Source organism: Heliangelus exortis, chromosome 1 (genome assembly GCF_036169615.1).
Source record: "Heliangelus exortis chromosome 1, bHelExo1.hap1, whole genome shotgun sequence".
Taxonomy (NCBI): Eukaryota; Metazoa; Chordata; class Aves; order Apodiformes; family Trochilidae; genus Heliangelus; species Heliangelus exortis.
The window spans coordinates 154,237,302-154,255,950 of record NC_092422.1 but is presented as its reverse complement, the minus strand read 5'-3'; the positions used below and the strand labels follow the sequence as shown (position 1 = coordinate 154,255,950).

General features: G+C 39.9%; 1 protein-coding gene across 1 annotated transcript in view; it reads right to left on the bottom strand.

Annotated features, from left to right (window-relative positions):
* Window positions 1–18,649, bottom strand: part of ST8SIA1 (ST8 alpha-N-acetyl-neuraminide alpha-2,8-sialyltransferase 1) — a 117,639-nt gene that overhangs the window by 86,890 nt on the left and 12,100 nt on the right. Inside the window, exon 2 of the mRNA XM_071733124.1 lies at window positions 3,752–3,896. Coding sequence (XP_071589225.1) covers window positions 3,752–3,896 — 145 coding nt within the window. The remainder of the gene's footprint in view (window positions 1–3,751; window positions 3,897–18,649) is intronic.

Below are 18,649 nucleotides of genomic sequence, written 5' to 3'. Positions count from 1 at the left end.
GAGAAAATGCATTTACAGGTTACCCGTGGCCTTTAGTGGCCAACATGGGAGCCCAGCTTTTCAGAGGTTTATCCAGTGATGCCACTGAGCTCAAGTGCAGATGTGTCACCTGCAGCTCTGAACTCTGAGTGCCCCCAGCTATGTTTTAAAACCACAAACTAATGCTGAAACTTCAAGTCTACAGGAAAAGCTTTTAAAAAGCTGTGTAGGTATGCAGCAGGAATAATCTCTCATATAAAGCTACACCTATAGCTACAAGCAGACTCCACACTTTTTGTCTCCTAAGAGTGGTAAATAATGCTGTAGATCACAGCAAGTAATACAACAAAGCTGCTGTCACTAAATGTTTGGTTGTAGTTGAAATGACACAGCATTATCCAACAGCTCCAGGCAATGATTCCATAATAGGTGCTGGGAGATGAGATGCAGGTGGGATGCCCACCCTTACAGCACCTCAGGACATCTGTGATGAGCCACATCCTGCTCCACATCTTCTCCTGATGATCAGGTATTGACAACGAGCCACTAGCAGTTTCTCCCTGGAGTGGCAAAGATGGAGCCATCTGTGTAATACTTCATTTCTGTTTCAAAAAAATTAAATTCTAGAAATTAGAGGGAAAATGAAACTCAGAGAGGGGAACAATAGGAGGAGCCACTTCCAGCAGATTGAATTGTTGGTTCATGCAGAACTCTGCAACTTCAAATTTTGTTCTCATAAGCAGCAATTAAATTCTGGATTACTATTTCCACAGGAAAGCTTTTTTTTTTTTTCCTTTTGTAAATTTCTCCCTTGGCTAATCAAAAACTTTAAAAAAAAATAAAAGGAAGAGAAATATAATGAAGTCTGGGGTTGAAAAGAGCTACCAGTGGAGCTGATTGAAAGAGAAAACAGATGAAATATTACATTGAAAAAAGGTAAAATGAAATGTCATAACACCACCAAAACCTTTTAACCTTTTCAATTCAAAGAAAAAAATGAAAAATGAATGAACAGATACTAAATTTATATTTTGATGAAAAAGCATTTTTATCAGAAAAGCATTCCATTAGAAAATGTTGAACCAGCTGTAAAAACTTTATCTACAGATGACTCAGAAGAAAAAGTATTCTACTTTGTATTATTCACATTTAAAAATAAGTGACATTTTACATATTAAATTCTGACACAGTTGTATTATTTCTGTATAAACTTCCACTGATGCATAGCCAGCTTCCTCTATGCCATAAAATACAGCAAGTTTCCTATTTAGTTTTGAGTTACTTTATCCTGTAAGTTAATAACTACTTCAGGACTGAGAATTCTTCTGCAAGCACAAAATGGCTTAAGCCCAGAAGATTAATGTAGATGGAGCCTTTTTTATTTATTCTGGAGGAAATATTTTTTCGATTATATCAACATAGCTGCGGCCTTTTACATTCCTGTTGCATCCCCTGAGCATTTCAGAATATTGCCCACATTTTATGAGTGGTTTTAAGCTTCTAGATATTTTTTGAAAGGAATATTCATCTCCACAAAAATCGCTTGCTGTTGCTAGCAAACCCATAGACACTATTCTTCAAAGTAGAAGCCTGAAAAATTTAGGCAAGTATTCTTCTTGAAACGAAGAGAGAGGTAGAAAAATACTTTATTTAAGAATGTGCTGCAAATAAATCTTCCTAAGCTTTTAAGCCTTGCAGAATTTCATCTGATAGAAGTTTACAAAGCTTCTTTGGGAAAAATACATAGGGGAAAGGGAAAAAAAAGAAAAGGGAAAAGAGGGAAGAGGGAAGGAGGGAAGGAGGGAAGGAGGGAAGGAGGGAAGGAGGGAAGGAGGGAAGGAGGGAAGGAGGGAAGGAGGGAAAAGGAAAAAGGAAAAAGGAAAAAGGAAAAAGGAAAAAGGAAAAAGGAAAAAAGGAAAAAAGGAAAAAGGAAAAAGGAAAAAGGAAAAAGGAAAAAGGAAAAAGGAAAAAGGAAAAAGGAAAAAGGAAAAAGGAAAAAGGAAAAAGGAAAAAGGAAAAAGGAAAAAGGAAAAAGGAAAAAGGAAAATGGAAAAAGTAGCAGTAAGCAGCACTTTCTATCTGCCTCAAAGGAAGGGAGAGAAATTCACTCCATCCTGGCAGCTCCTTTCCAGCTGTACTGCAAGAAAAGCTTAATCTCCATGCAGTCTCAGCAATGACTTGTTTGTTGAGCTTGCAGAGACAGAGCATCTGGGGAGCAGCCCGAGGGAGACAGAGAGGTCCATTAGCCGAGTGACCAGACAGCAGACTGGACAGGACACAGCTGTAACATTGCTCCTCCAGATGATGCCTTAACACAGAAAGTGGCTGTTTCCATCTCTTTCTTACACTGCAGCTTCCCCTCACTCTTCCTCCACTAAAGAAACTCATTTGAAGTCATAACTCTGTTGCTGAGATCATAGACTCACTAAGGTTGGAAAAGACCTCAAGATCATCAAGTCCAACCCTTGACCCAACACCACCTTGCCAACTAAACCATGTCCTGAAGGCCCATGTGCACATGGTTTTTTAACATCTCCAGGGATGGTGACTCCACCACTTCCCCAGGCAGCCTATTCCCATGCTTGGACACTTTTTTCAGTGAAGAAATTTTTCCTAATATCCAATCTAAACCTCCCCTGGTGCAACTTCAGGCCGTTTCCTCTTGTCCTGTCACCAGTTACATGGGAAAAGAGACTGATTCCCACCTCACTACAGCCTCCTTTAAGGTAGTGGTAGAGGGTCTTCCCTCAGATTCTCTTCCTCAGACTAAATAACCAAGTTCCCTGCAATGTTCCTTATGATAGTTGAACTCTATACCCATCACCAGCTTTCTTGCCCTTCTCTGGACATGCCTCAGCACCTCAATGTCCTTCCTGTAGCTAGGGAACTGAACACAATATTCAAGGTGCAGCCTCACCAGCACTTAACACAAGGGGAAGATCTCAAAAAAATATTGGTTTTTTGGTTTTGGTTTTGTTTCTTTTAATAAATAACCTTTTTGATGCTTTATTTGCAGGATGAGTTTAACAAGTAAGAACTCTGCTACATGTTTAATTGAAACAGCAGCAATTGAAAAGCTTGGTGTGAATGACTGAACACTGTCGAGAGGCTTATTAAATACTCATACCTTTAATTTGAGAAATTAAAAGTAATATGTAAATTCATTAATATATCTAGATGTTTAGCTTTCTTTAAATATGTAGCCACATAAAACATCTCTCCTCCCACATACAAAACTCAGTACAATAAAGTTATTATTTAGCATCAGGTCACACATTACTTAAAAAAACCCAATAAATCTAGCTCAATATTACAAATTCCCAGCACCCAAAACCTCTGCACTTAACCCAAAACACCTCTGCTGAACATCAACAATCTGCTTGTAATATTCAAAACACAGCAAGAATTGACAAAAGCCAAGTTGTTGGCTTCTGTTACTGGGCTCACATTGCTTGCCATGAAGAAACTTCTTTAACTTAGAAATAACCTGGACACCAGAAGACATAGCACTGTCATATATTAGCTAAACAGATCTGAACTGAAGCAATCTTAGATGAGTAATCATGGTCCAAGCAAGCATGATCATTGACTGAAATGCAGAAATCACCATCTTAAATAGCCAGAACATAGCATGTTACAAATCAAGATGGGTGGCTCAATCTCAACCCTTGTGTATATCCATCTGCACACCAGGAAAGCAGCCAGGGAAATACTAAGATGCATACAAACATAATTTTCAGAACACAGAAGTAAAAAAGCAGAGGTTACTTACCTGTGGGAAGAGAGAGTAAGTTGCATTGTCGATAGTGACAGAATATAAAAATTCCCCATCAAACCAGAGATTCTTTCCCATTGGGGAGTTATGCTTTGTCATAGCAAAGAGCTGCCCAGGGTCACAGCATTCTTCCAGCAGCTTCCTAGTGAAGGCAACCAAAAGAGAAAGAGCTGCATTAATTATCACCTTAGATCTCCTTCTCTGATAACCACCCCTCCTCCTCACACCTGAGATCCTGCCACTCTCAAATATTTCAAAGCAAGGCATTCATCTTCCCCAGCCAGCAGATGAACCATCGGTGACTCTTTTTGACTTACAGAAGGGCCATCAAACCTGATTTTATTTCGTAAAAACTTAGAAACAGACAGTAAAAAAATTAAACCTAAACTTCACTTTTGAGTGGCATTGAAATAGAACCAAGATTCAGCAAAAGAAATGCCATAATTTGCAACCCATTCATTCTAAATGAGAAAAAAAAACTGGTCTCCAAAAAGTACAAAAATCAGAGAAGTTCCTTTGAAAATAAAATCTAAGGTAGATGAAATCTCAGTATTAAATCTTATGAAGAGAAGGCCTCCTGAAACACCATATTTACATAACTTAAGTACAGAAAAACTTGATATCTCTTTCCATTTACTATATACCCTTGTGCTACATTCACAGCAGTGATTAGAACCTGCCTTCTAACTGAAGTCCAACCTGAGTGATCCCTGTACTTATCTATCTATCTATCTATCTATCTTTATTTTACTTTTTGTGTCCTCTCCCAAACTGCATATTCTCTTACACAGTCATTTCCCCAGAATACTTATTACTCAGCTTGGATAGAAATTTGAGAGCTGATGAGGTGGTTGAAGGGATGTATTGAGCAAAAATTCTGTATCACAGCAAGGTCAGCAATTAATATCCTAATATAAAGAATGATGAAAATCTCTTGATATCTGCAGGGCAGGAATATCCTATCTCTCCAAAGCCTGCAGAGGAGTAGATCTTCAGTTTAGAATTTGAATTTTTGGCACTTCAGGTTTAGGCTGATACTTTTTTTCCCCTGCTTCCTTAAGAGATAATTGGCTTCTCAAATTACAGCCTCCCCTCAGATTTATAGAAAAGCTGGAGTTCCCTGAATTTCTTGGTCTGAACAAAGTTTTTAAATTTTTACTCCTTGCATCATTCCTGCCGTTATTTTCTCTTTTTTTCCAAATCCATCCCTAAATAATCCAAGCCTGGAAATAATATTTCTAGGGTAGCCACCCCCTGCCAACTACAGGGATAAAATGACCTCTTGGTTATTACCCATGTGTTCCACGTCCAAGGTAGAAGCAGTTATCTGATTAACCATTTACCACTATTTTTGCTGCCTATGCTTCCCAGGATGGCAGCATCCATCTGTAACTGCAACCTGCACTTTGGCTTGCTAAATGTGAGATTTTACACATCTCTCTATTGAAAATTAGGAAGCTTAGCAAGAAATCTGGGACACTGTGTCTCCTGGGACTGTCCCCTGGATTAGTTGCTGCCTTGCTTCTTTTCTCATCTGAAAAATGTATCAGCAATATTTTAACGTCAGAATGCAGATCACTGATTAAAAGAAATGCAGAGGATCAAGGAGTAATTGAGCAAGTTTACACACGTACACATCCTAAAGTCATCCACTCAATGATCATTACCATCTACGAACATAAAATAAAAATAAAAATCTAGCCCTATATCCCATCTCCAATGGCAGGCAGTAGCTAATGCTTACAGCTAGAAGAGTCCTCTCATATAGACACATAATGGCTAACCTGTGGACATTTTTGCTCCAAACCTGAGAAATTCATGGCTCTACAGAAGCTATTCAGTAACAGTAAAATCCCTTATTCACTTGCAATCAGTGTGGCCACATGAACTCATAGTTACAGTTGGCACTTGGCTTCCGAATATTCTTTGAAAACATCTTTAGTTGGGTTTGGTGACACACAATGAATTGCTCTTTCCCAACGAGCTCAGAATAATACTTGTAACTGGGGGTTATCTTGAAGAAATCACTGAGGCTTTGAGGTTTTCATGGTGTATAATGTACCCTATTATTCAAGGGGTACAAGGCATGCTAGCCTGAACTGAAAGGGGAATGTAATGTTCTTCTCTTATCAGGGCAGATATCCCACACATCAAACTCTTGGTTCAAGAGTTGCCCCTATACCAAAGCTGTGTGCAGAACATGAGTAGCCACAATGAGTTTACTAGGGAGATGGAGGCTGTCACCTTTCTGCTGCCCCCAGATGCTAAGGGACAAAGTGACTGAAATCCAAGTCATACAAGACAGAGCCAGGTCTTTCTCCTTCACATAAAAACCAAAATCACCTTCAGCCTTGTCAAGTATCTTGGCACCACCCTGCTCTACAGTGGACTCCACCCCACCTGATGAAATGAGGTGAAATTTAAGACTACCCTCAGCACAGCTATGTGGAGTATGATCTTAAAATGGCCCTCTGAAGAACATCATGGACAAGGACCAAAATAATAAGAGAAGTGCCAATGCTAATGCTCTTGATATTCACAAAAGCATACCTAATTGGTTATTTTTGGGAAAGGAGCACGAGTTTAAGCTCTAACTAAAATTAAGACCTTTGCCAAAAACAAGATCAAAATCAAGAATACAGTGCTCTGCACAGGTTCATTTCTGAAAATCACGTTACCTAAGCTTGAGGAATAGGTCTAAATGCAATGAAAAAGAAATATGAAAAAGTGGACACCACAGAGCAGAACAGAGAGATAATCTGATTTGCTTCCCAGCCAAGCTTTCTATAATATGATAAGATTTTATGAAGACTAAACTCATGACAGTTTTTCTTTTCACATTTATTATTATATCTTTCTTTGTTATGAAACTTTCAGCCTATTTCAAACCCCTTGCAGCAGTTCCTGGTGTCTGGACTTCACAAGGATCATGTAATATTTCCCTCATCTGCCTCAAGAGAGGAAAGTTAGTAGGACAATAAAAAGGTCACAGTCAGAAGCAAATCATGTACTGAACTGCCTGGTGCTGCAACCTACATGAAAGAAAAAAGGTTACAGACCATTGGTACTTCTCAGGATAAAGACAGTTTATGAAAACAACCCTCATTAGCCTAGCAGTACAGCTGTGCATGACTTTTTAAAGTGAGTAAGAAATTTTATCTACAAACCATTAGATATTTTTTCTCCACATTTCCAAACTAAAAGTTAGAAGGGAAAATTACATAATCAAGTACTTCCATCTTTTCTGCCTCATCAGTATCTTTTCCTTTAGAACTTTCTGCCAGTCTTTCTGAGGTACCCAAAAAGGGAAACAAAGTAACTTACGTGACCTCAGAACATTGTCTCTTTAGGGGTTCACAGTTCTAAAATCAATGAACAAAACATTTGGTGCCACCCACATAACACAGTTAGCAGTTCTGTTTTCCAGACCTTTAAAACTGTTTTTCTCTCCTCTGTGTTGGGCTCCTCTCTCTTTGCTGTGCTGGTCCAGTACAAACAAAAGCTGTTGCCTTGCAGCAGGCAAAATGTGAGCTGTTAGCCATTTCAGTGTATCAGCCTAAGCTGGGACTGATTTTGTGAAACTCTTTTTTATCTTTTATTTCTTTGGAAATGTCCAAGTGATTTTTATTTTTTTTTTTCCAAGAAAGGTTCGAAGCATCATGAAAAATGTTTTGAGTATTTTTTTTTTCCTCCATTCTCCTCTCAAACAAAACAAAAGAGATATACTTTGAGCTTAAGATTTCAAGGATCTTAAGTCTTTCATCCATTTTTAGAAGAAGCAGTAGCAACAGTGTTGCACGGCACACCTGTAATTCCCCAAGCTTGCCCAAATTCTGTTCTCTCAACACTGAATTGTGGCTGAGCTCAGTTTTTGAATCTTCATATTATTCTGGATTATTTAATCTCTATCAGGTTCTCCTTTTAATTTAAACTCAAATTTCAGATATGCAGTTATTTTAGTTGTTTATGCATCCTTTCTCTGATCAAAACCCTGCATTTTAAGGAAAACAATTGAAAGGATATACTTTTCTATCACTGTAAACAGGTATGATTCTTTTAATAGCATCCCAACTATTTATTTCATACCTTCATTAGTATTGCAAGTGCAAAGGAAAACTGAACTGTGCAACACTGAGATTGTAGAAATATAAATGAAGCCAAAATTTGGTAGGCACCATCTTAGTTATTGAACAATGCTGGAGAACTAGAAGAAACCTTGGTATTTCTCAGTCAACAAACACCTACCTGAACAAGTCTTAAGTTTACCTTCCCTCCTGACAAGTTGTTTGGTTTTTTTTACTTACAAACTGAGCGGATTTGATTTGGAAAACTACTGAAACACAGAATTGTTACCCTCTTTTCAGCGAAAATACATTTTGATTCATGCAAACTCGTTTCAAACTGCAGTACACAAAGCCTGCTTATAAGCTTTGAAACATAAATTATAACGTAGAAACTACAATGTAGGAATTATGGAAATTGAATTCTACTATTTGGTCAGATGATGTTTTTCTAAGGCTCTCCTACCAGAAGCATAAAAAGCTGTATGTAAGAAAAACCACCACAAGCTGTGACTTGCAGTAGCAAAACCAGCACCTTAGTGCTGCTTTGGTACTCATGAAGTGAAATCTATGGGAATGCAGAATGCCTCCACTTATCCCTGTTGTTCCAAATGAAACCCTAACCACATCCAGGAGGGACAGGAGCTGTGACTCTTCACCTCACCCAGGAACTGCAACTAACAGCCACATTCCCTTGGGAAGTGATGAATTTGAGCCTGAGCTGACGGTTTCTGGGCAGCAGCCAGCAGCTGAAGAGAAGTAACCTCACATGATGCTGGAATTCACTGGCACTGCACCAAACTGCTCTTTTGCTTTGCTAATGCCACCACCACTGGTCCCTTAATATGACAACTGTGTTTGAGGGCCCATCCCAGGGAAGACATAATGTTCATTTTGTTTCATTTGCAGTAGTTGAAAGGTAAACACCTCTATCCAAGTCACTCTGACTCTTTCACTGCAAAGATAGTGTCTTGGAGGGTGGGATCCATCTCAAACTAAAGCTATTCCCTCTCTAATAACCATAAAGAGACAAACTACCATAGATGGAGACCTCTGTGTTGGGTAGTTTAAGTCCAGTCGATGAAGACTGGACCAGAAGTCCAGACCTGCTGCTTCAGATACTAGAAAACCTACCACGTTCATGTGAGCTGCAAGGGGGAGACTGTAGGTCTTCTGCCTGTCTGCAGCATCTCACAGAAGGATGCCAGCAGCCTCACTTAGTGGGCTTCAAGCCCTGTTCATACAGCCCTCACAGAGCTCTGGAAGTATTACAGAACACTCCACACCAAAGTGCCCCCATGCCCTGATCCCAGAAAATCCATAAGGAGTTTTTTACTAATTTAGTTGGTTAAAGTCACGACCTTCCAGAAGGTGAACTGGTCAGGAAAAAAACAAACCTAAACAAACCAACAAAAAAAAGAAACAAGCACATTTTTTCCTCTGAGTTCAGTGATTCTTCTACATGCTGACATATGGCTTCTCACAGATGAAAATGAATGGTAAAATTACCACAGATTAAAACAGAACCATCTACCTGAAACATACTTTGGACTGGAATTTCTGCTGTTTGCTGTTACAAGCTTCATTTTTAAAGCACTTATGTTAACATGTTTTAAATCTTGTCTGAGTACTAGGTGCTATAACATCTGTTTCACTGATGCAAATACTTTGCTAAGTGCAGTAAGTGCATTAAAGCAAAGGAAAAACACATCCAATTTGGAATGTCTTTACATTTGAAGTTCCAATTCCAAGTCTTTTCAAGTCAATTTTTCCTCTGGTGATGCCACAGAAAAAAAGTTAAACAGCAATCATCTTGCACTCATCTTTAACTCTACCATATTTGAATTCTGGATATTGCCTGTGAAACAGATGAAGTGAAACTCATCAGCTCTGAATTGAAATGAATCTGCTCTTACAGGGAAGTTCAGCTGACATGATGCTTTAGTAGTCACCTCCAAACACCTATACCAGGAACAAAAGGCTACATACACTCTCTGTCTTCACAGATTGCTGACCTGTAGGCTCAGCAAAAAAAAAAAAAAAAAAAAAAATCAAGTTTATTGATGATCATCAGGTATAGTGCAGAATTGAGACACTGGTATGACAAACCAAAAGCAAAAACAAATGCTAAGCTTGTTGTGGACCACAGGTTTTCTCTTTTGCAGGGGCTGAATGACAACTACATGTTGTATTAATTGATCTGTGATGGAGGAATTCTCAGTGGATAAGGCAATATATTGCACTCATGCAACAGTCTATGGGTGTGCTTCAAGTCTCAGTGTTCTTCCTAAGATACTCACCCCACCAAAGCCCAGCCACCACAGTTAGGCACCTATTTTATGTTGGTCATCTAGCCTTTTACACAGACTAGATGTGACAAGGAAGGAAATCTAGAAGTCAGGACAATTACCCTACCCTAACACAGGTATCTAAAGCAGAAGAGGGCTGTCAATATCTGCAAATACCTCTGCCTGCCTATTACCTATAGCAGAAGGAAACTATAGTAGGAGTGCTAGTGAAGAAACCTTACTTTTAGACAGGATCTGCTACATCTATAGCTGACTATATACCCCAAAAATCTGTTGCTTATCCCCTTGGCTACGCAATAGGAACACAATGGCAGGAAAATCTGGGTTTTCTTCTTTCTGAACATATCTCAGTAAAAACAACTGCTGTATACCTTACTCCCCTCTAGCACCTCATTAGAAAGGATAAAATGCAGATGCAGAAATAAACTTTTGCCATTTGCTCTCAACAGTGCTGTCAACTTACAGATAACTATGAAAAACATCTCTTGTGATTACTTAAAGCATGCTTGGACCTCCACTCCAGTGCTCACTACTGCAAAGCAGCCTAACTGGTACCTAACAGGAGGGATGGAAGAGTCTGACATTTTCCCATTTTCCACCCACATCACCTCATTTCTGAGTCACACCACTCCTTCACTGGCAACCTAGCAAAGTCCCTTCATCACAGCACCAGTTAGTTCTTCATTGTTCTTCACCAGAACTATGCACTTTGATTCCAGAAGTTCCTGGGTCAGACACAAGTAGCCAGGACCTAAGCACTCCATGTTTCCTCTACACACGTGCTCTGCATTTATTTCAGTCAATATCTGCTTCCACAGGACATGCAAAGGTTTATCATCTGAGCTATTTCAGACCCTAAGAGGAGCTGGCAGGATTCCCCTGAATGCTTCCCCCAACCAGATAGAAAGAATTTGCTGGTGTAATGAGGGCACATAAACTTGGCCTTTCAGGACAAATACTGACATGGTGCTTAAAGCCCAGTTTCTGAACTTCACATTTCCAAAGCTCCCAGAATTTCACAGGCACATCAGTCAGGGCTCTAAAACAGTCCTTAGCATAATCTAAACAGCTTTGGCCACCAAGTTTATCCCTTATTTACCATTCCAGCTTCCAACTCAATGCACACTGTTTTGCCATTACTGTTAAACAACTGATATTTGGCAGCACTCACTGCAAACACAGAGTTTCACAACAAACCACAACATCTAGCAGTTCCTCTTTGGGGGCTTGAAGGTGGGCAGGTTGCCTAAACAGGCCTGGAAGAAGCAGCAGAGGTAGAAACCAGGCAGTTGCTTGACAGTGGAAAGAAGAGGTAAGGAGGAGAGAGGAACCACATTTGAGTTACTCTACACTGGTTTGCTGCACTATGCTCTGTGCTGCTGGGAATAAGTCAGGAACGCACAACCCTTGTTACCCAGAGTAATCAAAAAGCTTCCCTGGGGAATAAACACAATTTATGTACCAAGCTCTTTTAGGTCTGAAATCCTGGCTAGAAAATCAACACATCTAACTTCAGCCCTCTGTCTAATCTGGTGGCCTTTAACAAGACAACACTAAATGCGAAATGAGACTTCCTGAAAGCCTGTCAAAAGCAAAACTGCAGAGATTACTACACACTATGACTCCTACCTAACTTTGCCAAGATGTTTATTTTCCACCTACCTCTCCTGCCTTTGCCATCTGCTGGACTTGCCCCCATCTATGCAATCACACCTCCTCTGCACAGGCGCGTCAGGGAAACCCGAGGGTTCCAGTGCTGCAAAACAGTTTCCCTAAAGCTATGGGAAATCTTCCTGCCAGAATTCAAGCCTGGGGTTTTACTTTCCCTCTTCTTTCTGCTCCACTGGTTGAGAGTTTTCCCTTGTTCTTAGACTTCTTTAATCTCAAAAGCCCAGTTACAGGATTCATTAGAGGTAAGGTAGTAAAGAGGTGACCTGTTGCTGTTTAGATAACCACCTGGTGTTTTACAGCAATGCAAAACATGCTACCTTGTAATACCTGTGAGAATCATATACAGTGCAACATCATGAAATTCTAAATAAAAGCAAAACCTGAAGCATACACATATCACAGGGAACTATTTTTGCTTGAAGGACTGTTGAAATCCTACAGCTAATTAGCTGCCATGCTCTAGTTTTCATGGACTACCCCCAATCCAAAGAAATCTAAAGAGTAAAAAACACTGGCACTATGTTCTGAAAAGGGCTGAAAGGGGAATTTATAAACCAGAGGTTACAAACAAGACATAAAACATGCAAAGATCCTTGGGCTTGCTTGTCCAAGGTATCCCACTGACCAGGAACAGGAAGAGGACCTGTACCACGCCTAAAGAATTGGCAAATTCTGCCCAGCTGGAGCTCCAAGCACCAAGGCCCTTCTCCATAGCAAACAGACAGCAAGCTTAAGTGCAGTGGATCTGCTCAGGCCTTCAACCTGCATCTCAGGTTAAGTAATCATCATGGGGAACAAATTATTACAAAACAGCAGTCTTGTAAAGACAACTTTATGGCTGAGTCGTCTTGTTTGCCATCCATCTTCTGCCACTCTGCCACTCACATTCTACTGCTTCACCTCCAGCTGCAGATCATCTTTAGCAATTCTGCATCCCTCCTACAAAGAAATCAGAAACCCAAGTTTACTTTCAGCCAAGAGTCTATGTTGTCAGTTCCAGAAGAGTGAAGCATAGTGCTGGTGAAAAAAACCTCCTTTAAACAACTTGAATAAGTCTCTGGGTCACAAACTCTGAGTTCACTAGGAGACTTACATCTCCCTGACATCTGTAGGAAAAGGAATGGAGAGTGATGCAAGCAACCCCAGAGCTCTCTGGAGTGTGTTACAGATAATTTTTGATACGGGTATGATGGATCTACTCTTCACCAACAAGGAAGCGCTGGTTGGGGATGTGATTATCAATAGAAACTTTGACCCATGAAACAGTGGCACTCAAGATCCTGAGGGGAATGAGGAAGGAGAGTAGTAGATTCTATAATTTATTGACTGACCTTGAACTTATCAGTTTGGACTGGAAGTAGCTCATAGTCATTTGAGCACTGCAGAAATTCCATGTTTAAAAACAAGGGTCCCATAGCAGAGACAGGGAGCAGAGGCAGTTTCCTGGCCCAAAGACATGGTCACCCAGGACACTCTTTGGTTCCTTTCTCCCCAGCTTGGCAGGGCAGCACTGGACTGATTCCATAATGAACCAACAATAGATTCCAATATGATTGTTGGGTTTGTGCTTTATCTTCCTGCTACTGAGAGAACATGAGAAATGTGTCCTGTCAGGAAGATAAATGTCAGTCGTCGTGACCAGTGTGGGAAAACTTTCACATCCACATCCAGAGGATGCATACTGCACAAAAGTTAACCCAACATTTGCTTTCTAGGAACACTTTTGACTGAGCCTTTCATTACACTCAGAGCTCCCAGGCCTGAAACTAGCTGGTGAAAATTCAAACAGCATTTGAGAGAATTCAGCAACTGTGCAGTCCGACTGCGAGCTTCTTAGGTCTCCAACTTGTCTTAAAAATTCACCTTGCAGCTCCAGAACACATGACATGCTGTAGAGCTATATTTAATCACAGGAATGTCCTTCAGTTGTTATATGCTACTCATCTCAAGAAATACAATCAGGTAATTATTCAGAAAGAAGAATCATATTTCAGAAGTAATAACTGAACAATTTTAAAAAGCAATAATTCCATTTCCACAGTAATTAAAGTGTTTATTCCAGGGCTGAAGATGAACCATAAAGTTTTGAACAGCATGATAACAGTTTTTTTTTTCTACTATAATGCCACAATCTAAAAATAAAGGTAAATAAGTAAATTAGTACAAAAGGAGCTTATCAGCTGAAGAGGAAATATATTTTCAAGTGATTAAGCAGCAATCTAAGAATGAGACATATATATTTAAGAACTAAACATTCTGAGACCACCTGCATTTCCTAAAAGAAGCATAATGAATGTGAAGAAGGGATTTGTTCCTGTATGCACCAAGAATATGAAAGTTGGTTATGCTTAACAACAATTAAAAAAAATTAACATCAATTTTGAATAAGACTAACTCATAACTATAAGAATCTGAGATACTGATTTATTTGAGAGATTGTACTACCTATCCCTACCTGTTGCATTACTTTTTCGGTAACATTTGGCACCAGCCTTTGACAGAGAGACTGGAAACTAAACTAAATGAACCTCATCTAGTAATCTGTCCTACTAAAGACATTTCTGTGTTCTTATGCACTGTAATAAAAGTCTGTTGTCAATTGACTTATGCTACACACTGCTCACAAATCTGCCCTGCAGATCCCCAAAGGGGAAAGCAGGCATATTCAGGGCAGACACTGGAAGATTAAATGTTGCAAAAAAAAAAGAAAGACAGAGAAGAGAAAGAGAAAACACCTGAGACACAGAATATCACTGCTTTCCACTCTGCCTCCTCTCCTGTGAGATCAATTGAGAGAAGTTTGACATTTGAGAGCCAGAAGTGTAGAAGCTCCATGCCTACCACCACAAATCCCTTTCCTTCCCAGAGTTGTTCCAGTTTGGAATAAAAACTAGCCAAGTGCAGGTGGCCAAGGAAATCTGGAGTAGCTGAATAACCTCAACTCTGTGATTTTGAGTCCCTGGTTCTAAATATCCCATCACCAATTCAATGCCAACTATTTGTATGACCCTACTACAGTGAGCAGTCAGCTCAGCAGAAATGCTATGGGTGGCAACCAGAGCAAACACTGAATGCCTTTTTCTTAAAGCCTAACTCCATTGTAATTCACCATTTCAAAGCATGAGCTGCTAGTGTCCCAGAGGACAGTCCAAACCTCAGTTAACATAAAGTTCAGCAGATGCCAAGTCTTTGGATTGCCTAGTTGGCAACATGCAACAACAGAATGAAAAAAAAAACAGAGCAACAAATGTTGTTTTCCTGTCTTATTGCTAACCATATGGACATTTTCCTTACCACAGCTCTTAAGTAGGACAGGTACCAGAGATAGCTGCAGTGAGTGGGCTGTACTCCACTTATTTCATCACTCTACTTCCAAATTTCACCATTTTAACAGTCATCTCTAGAGCAGTATAATTCCCATTCCTCCTGTCCTGTGGCATGAAAATGCCCTCTCCCGTTACAGTTTTATAGCCTCTCTTATACCTCGATTAGGCCATTGAAACTGGACCTTCAATTTACTCAAGTGATCTGCTTCCATGTGATACTTGATCTTCATAACTGAGATTATAATTTTACCCATACTGTTTTAATGAATTGTTACCTCTTCGGGTTATCTTGCCTAACTAACTGAGCTGTTCTTAAACTGGCAGCCCTTTCTGATTTGTCCACATATTTGTTCTCAAATTTCCTAGCTACAGTCTTTCTTTCTCTGCTATACTGCTCCACATAAATATTTCTTTATTTTTTCTGCTTTTAACATTTCTTCCCTCTTCAGCACCCGTGCTGAAGATGCAAACTGCTTGCATCTATTGTGTTAAACCCTACCAATCTTTCACTTCCCAGTGCCCCTCCACATCTCCTCATTTTACCATCACCACTCCAAGCACATATAATTTCTTTCCTTACATGTCATCTGACAAGAGGGTTCTGACATGTTTCCCTACCAAAAATTCAGTTTTTATGTAAGAATAAGAATATATGAAGACATCCTGTCCTCGAGAACAGCCAACAACAACAACAAGACTAACGCTGAGAGAGGAGAAGGAATATTGTATGTGTTTTGTCACAGGCAGGAAAGAGCACGCTCTTATCTTTGAGAATATGTGATTTTGGCTGCTCCTGGCTTGAAGGCTCACTTTTGGTTGATGGTTTGGTCCAAACTGGGCTGCATGCAGAGAGAGTAGGGGCTAGGCTGGCCTGGTCCAGAGAGAATGAGAATGTCAGAGAGACAGGCAGAGAGCAAGCAATTCTGTGGGTAGCAGATAGCAAAGGATGTATTTTAAACAGGCATGGTAAATGAAGTTTAACTGAGCTACTCACCCTGTCCACCTTGTAGACTTCTGCATTTGTTGGTTAGCAACAATTGAACAGGGAAGAGGGAAAGCATCAAATACTAAGAACCCACAAGTCCTGTGGAAGTTGGGTAGAAGGAAGACCCAAATTCAGGAGCCCTGTGCCAGCAGAGCTGCACACCCTGCCTGAGCACAGCCGATGCTCCCTCAGCACCAGCTGCCTCTCCCTCCACCCTCATCTCACAGGGGACAAAAGGAGTTGAGGGAACTGGGGCAGAAAGGGAGCCTAATTAGCACTGCTATTTACAGAACAACTTACTCTTCAAAGCAGGAAGAGCTGCTGGTGACAACTGAGGTAGTTTTGAAGTTGATCCAAAAGCATTAAGGTAATCCACTTCAAAACCACTTTGGCACACAAGTTATTCCTCATCTGAGGCACCTGCAAGGTCACCTGTGAATAAGCTCTTGGGAGGAACTGCAGCACCCTCAGCCACCACCTGGTCTCCAGGCAGGGAAGGATGACAGGGCCTGACCAGGGAAAGGAAGTAAGAAACCTTTGGGTTACCTCCCTACCAGCACACTTGTAATAATTTCCCTTTCTAACACTAAGAAGGTCCAGATATTATAGCATAAGACAGCAAGGGATCCCTCCAGCTGCTAAAACAGCAACAGAGACCAGTGTTCGGGAGGTTCTGGTAAGCAGAGAGAACATTACAGCAAAGCTGGTTGTAGAGGATAACTTTGAGGACAATCTTCACAAACCGCTTCAGTTTAAAACAAGTGGATGTGTGGACCAGAGCAGGTCTGCTATTGAGACACTCAGTGTCATACAAAATTTGATAAAGAAAGAAATGTTCATTAGTACTCTTTTGGGAGGGAGACATAATTTCCTCAGGTGAAGGACAAGCCCAGAGAAGCCAAAGTACTTTCCACGTGAATCAACTTTTTGAAGTGTTTTTTTACAGTAACAATATTTAAAAGATGCTGATAAACAGAGCAAACAAAATCATAAACAACCCTTCAAGCAATCGATGCAAGAAATTTAAAAAAAGTAAAAAAATTCAGTAAAAATTCATTAAATACATTACTCACTCTACTTAGTCCTTCAACTACATATCTTAAGATACAAATATTGCCTGAAAGCTTGCTTAAAAATATTTTTTAATCCTATTTCATGTGCTCAATGCCTAGCCCAGAGCAAGTGTTTTGGGAGATTTTCCTCCCTGATACATTCAATCCATTTACTTTAGACCCAAAAGAGATGATAATGAAATGACAAAGGCTAGGTATTTATTCATTAAACTCTTTGAAAAATAATCTGTTCTTAGCAGTTACCAAGCTGTTTTAAAAATACCTGTAGACTGAGGGCATTTCATGAGTGGAAACTACTTCCTTCTCAGGACTTCTACAATTTCTTTTTAATTTCTCTGTGGCAAAATAAGTTATAGATCTTAAATGGAAAGGAGTAAGAGTCTCACAGGACAGACTGCACAGCCACACAAGACACCACTCAAAAGCAGATGATCAAGTCAAATTTGGGAAACAACTTAACTAAGCTCTCCAGTCCTGATCAAGCTCCCATTCACCTAGGCTGGGCTGTGATTTCAAGTGCAAGCACAAGTGCTCTCTGCAGAGAAGAAACTGCACCCTGCTAGAACTCCCACCAGCCCATTTCCCCCATAGCCCCAGAGGTAACTTTGCTTTTCTCCACGATGTAGATCTGCTGTTTCACAGCAGAAAAGAAAGCAGATTTTGTACTAAACTTATAAAACCCACTGACAGTGTAACTACTCAAGCCAGCCAATACATTTTTCTGATTAGGTGGGGAAGAACAACAAACTCAACCCTCTTAGTAGGAGACTTTCGCTTGCAATGGCCTCTTTGACAAGCCAAGCACAGAACAGATTTTTTAAAACAAAATGAGAGAAAGCACTATTTTCAGTCATCAAAGACCTAAGGCAAAAATAAACATGTTGTCACATGCTGGACCCATTAGCATGTACTGAACTACACTGGATAAGTGTTTTCACTTGTTCTGTTGTCTAAACAGAACTATCAAAACACACGATTTCTCTAATGATAGGTTTACTTTTTTGTTGTTACCATTTTTGGATCAGCTAGCTCAACTTCCAGCTCTGCCATTCCCTTCTGGATATGCTTAAACATCTAAAGCCAATGACTGAAGACTGAAGTGGTATAAAAAAAATAAATATCTCATGCATTTTTACTGCTTCATGCAACTGGGAATACTAAATCCTGCAGATGTTCAGCATTTGTCCATAAGGCTCAGCAAGTGTGTTTGCACTAGATGCTTGCTGGATGCCAAGACAAAATGTTCAATTAATAGTATGACCTATAAAGGAATGCCCAGATTGGTTTTGTTTCTCCCATTCCCTTCACTGTTGCAGTTTCCTTAGTTTAAAAAAAAAAAATGCACCTAATTATAGGCTGATGGGTAATCCTCACTATAGCAATCCCTAACATTTAAAAATCATGAGTCAGGCCCCAAAATTATGATTAAGGCACAGAAAATAGACTTCTGAAAACAACAACCCACAAAAG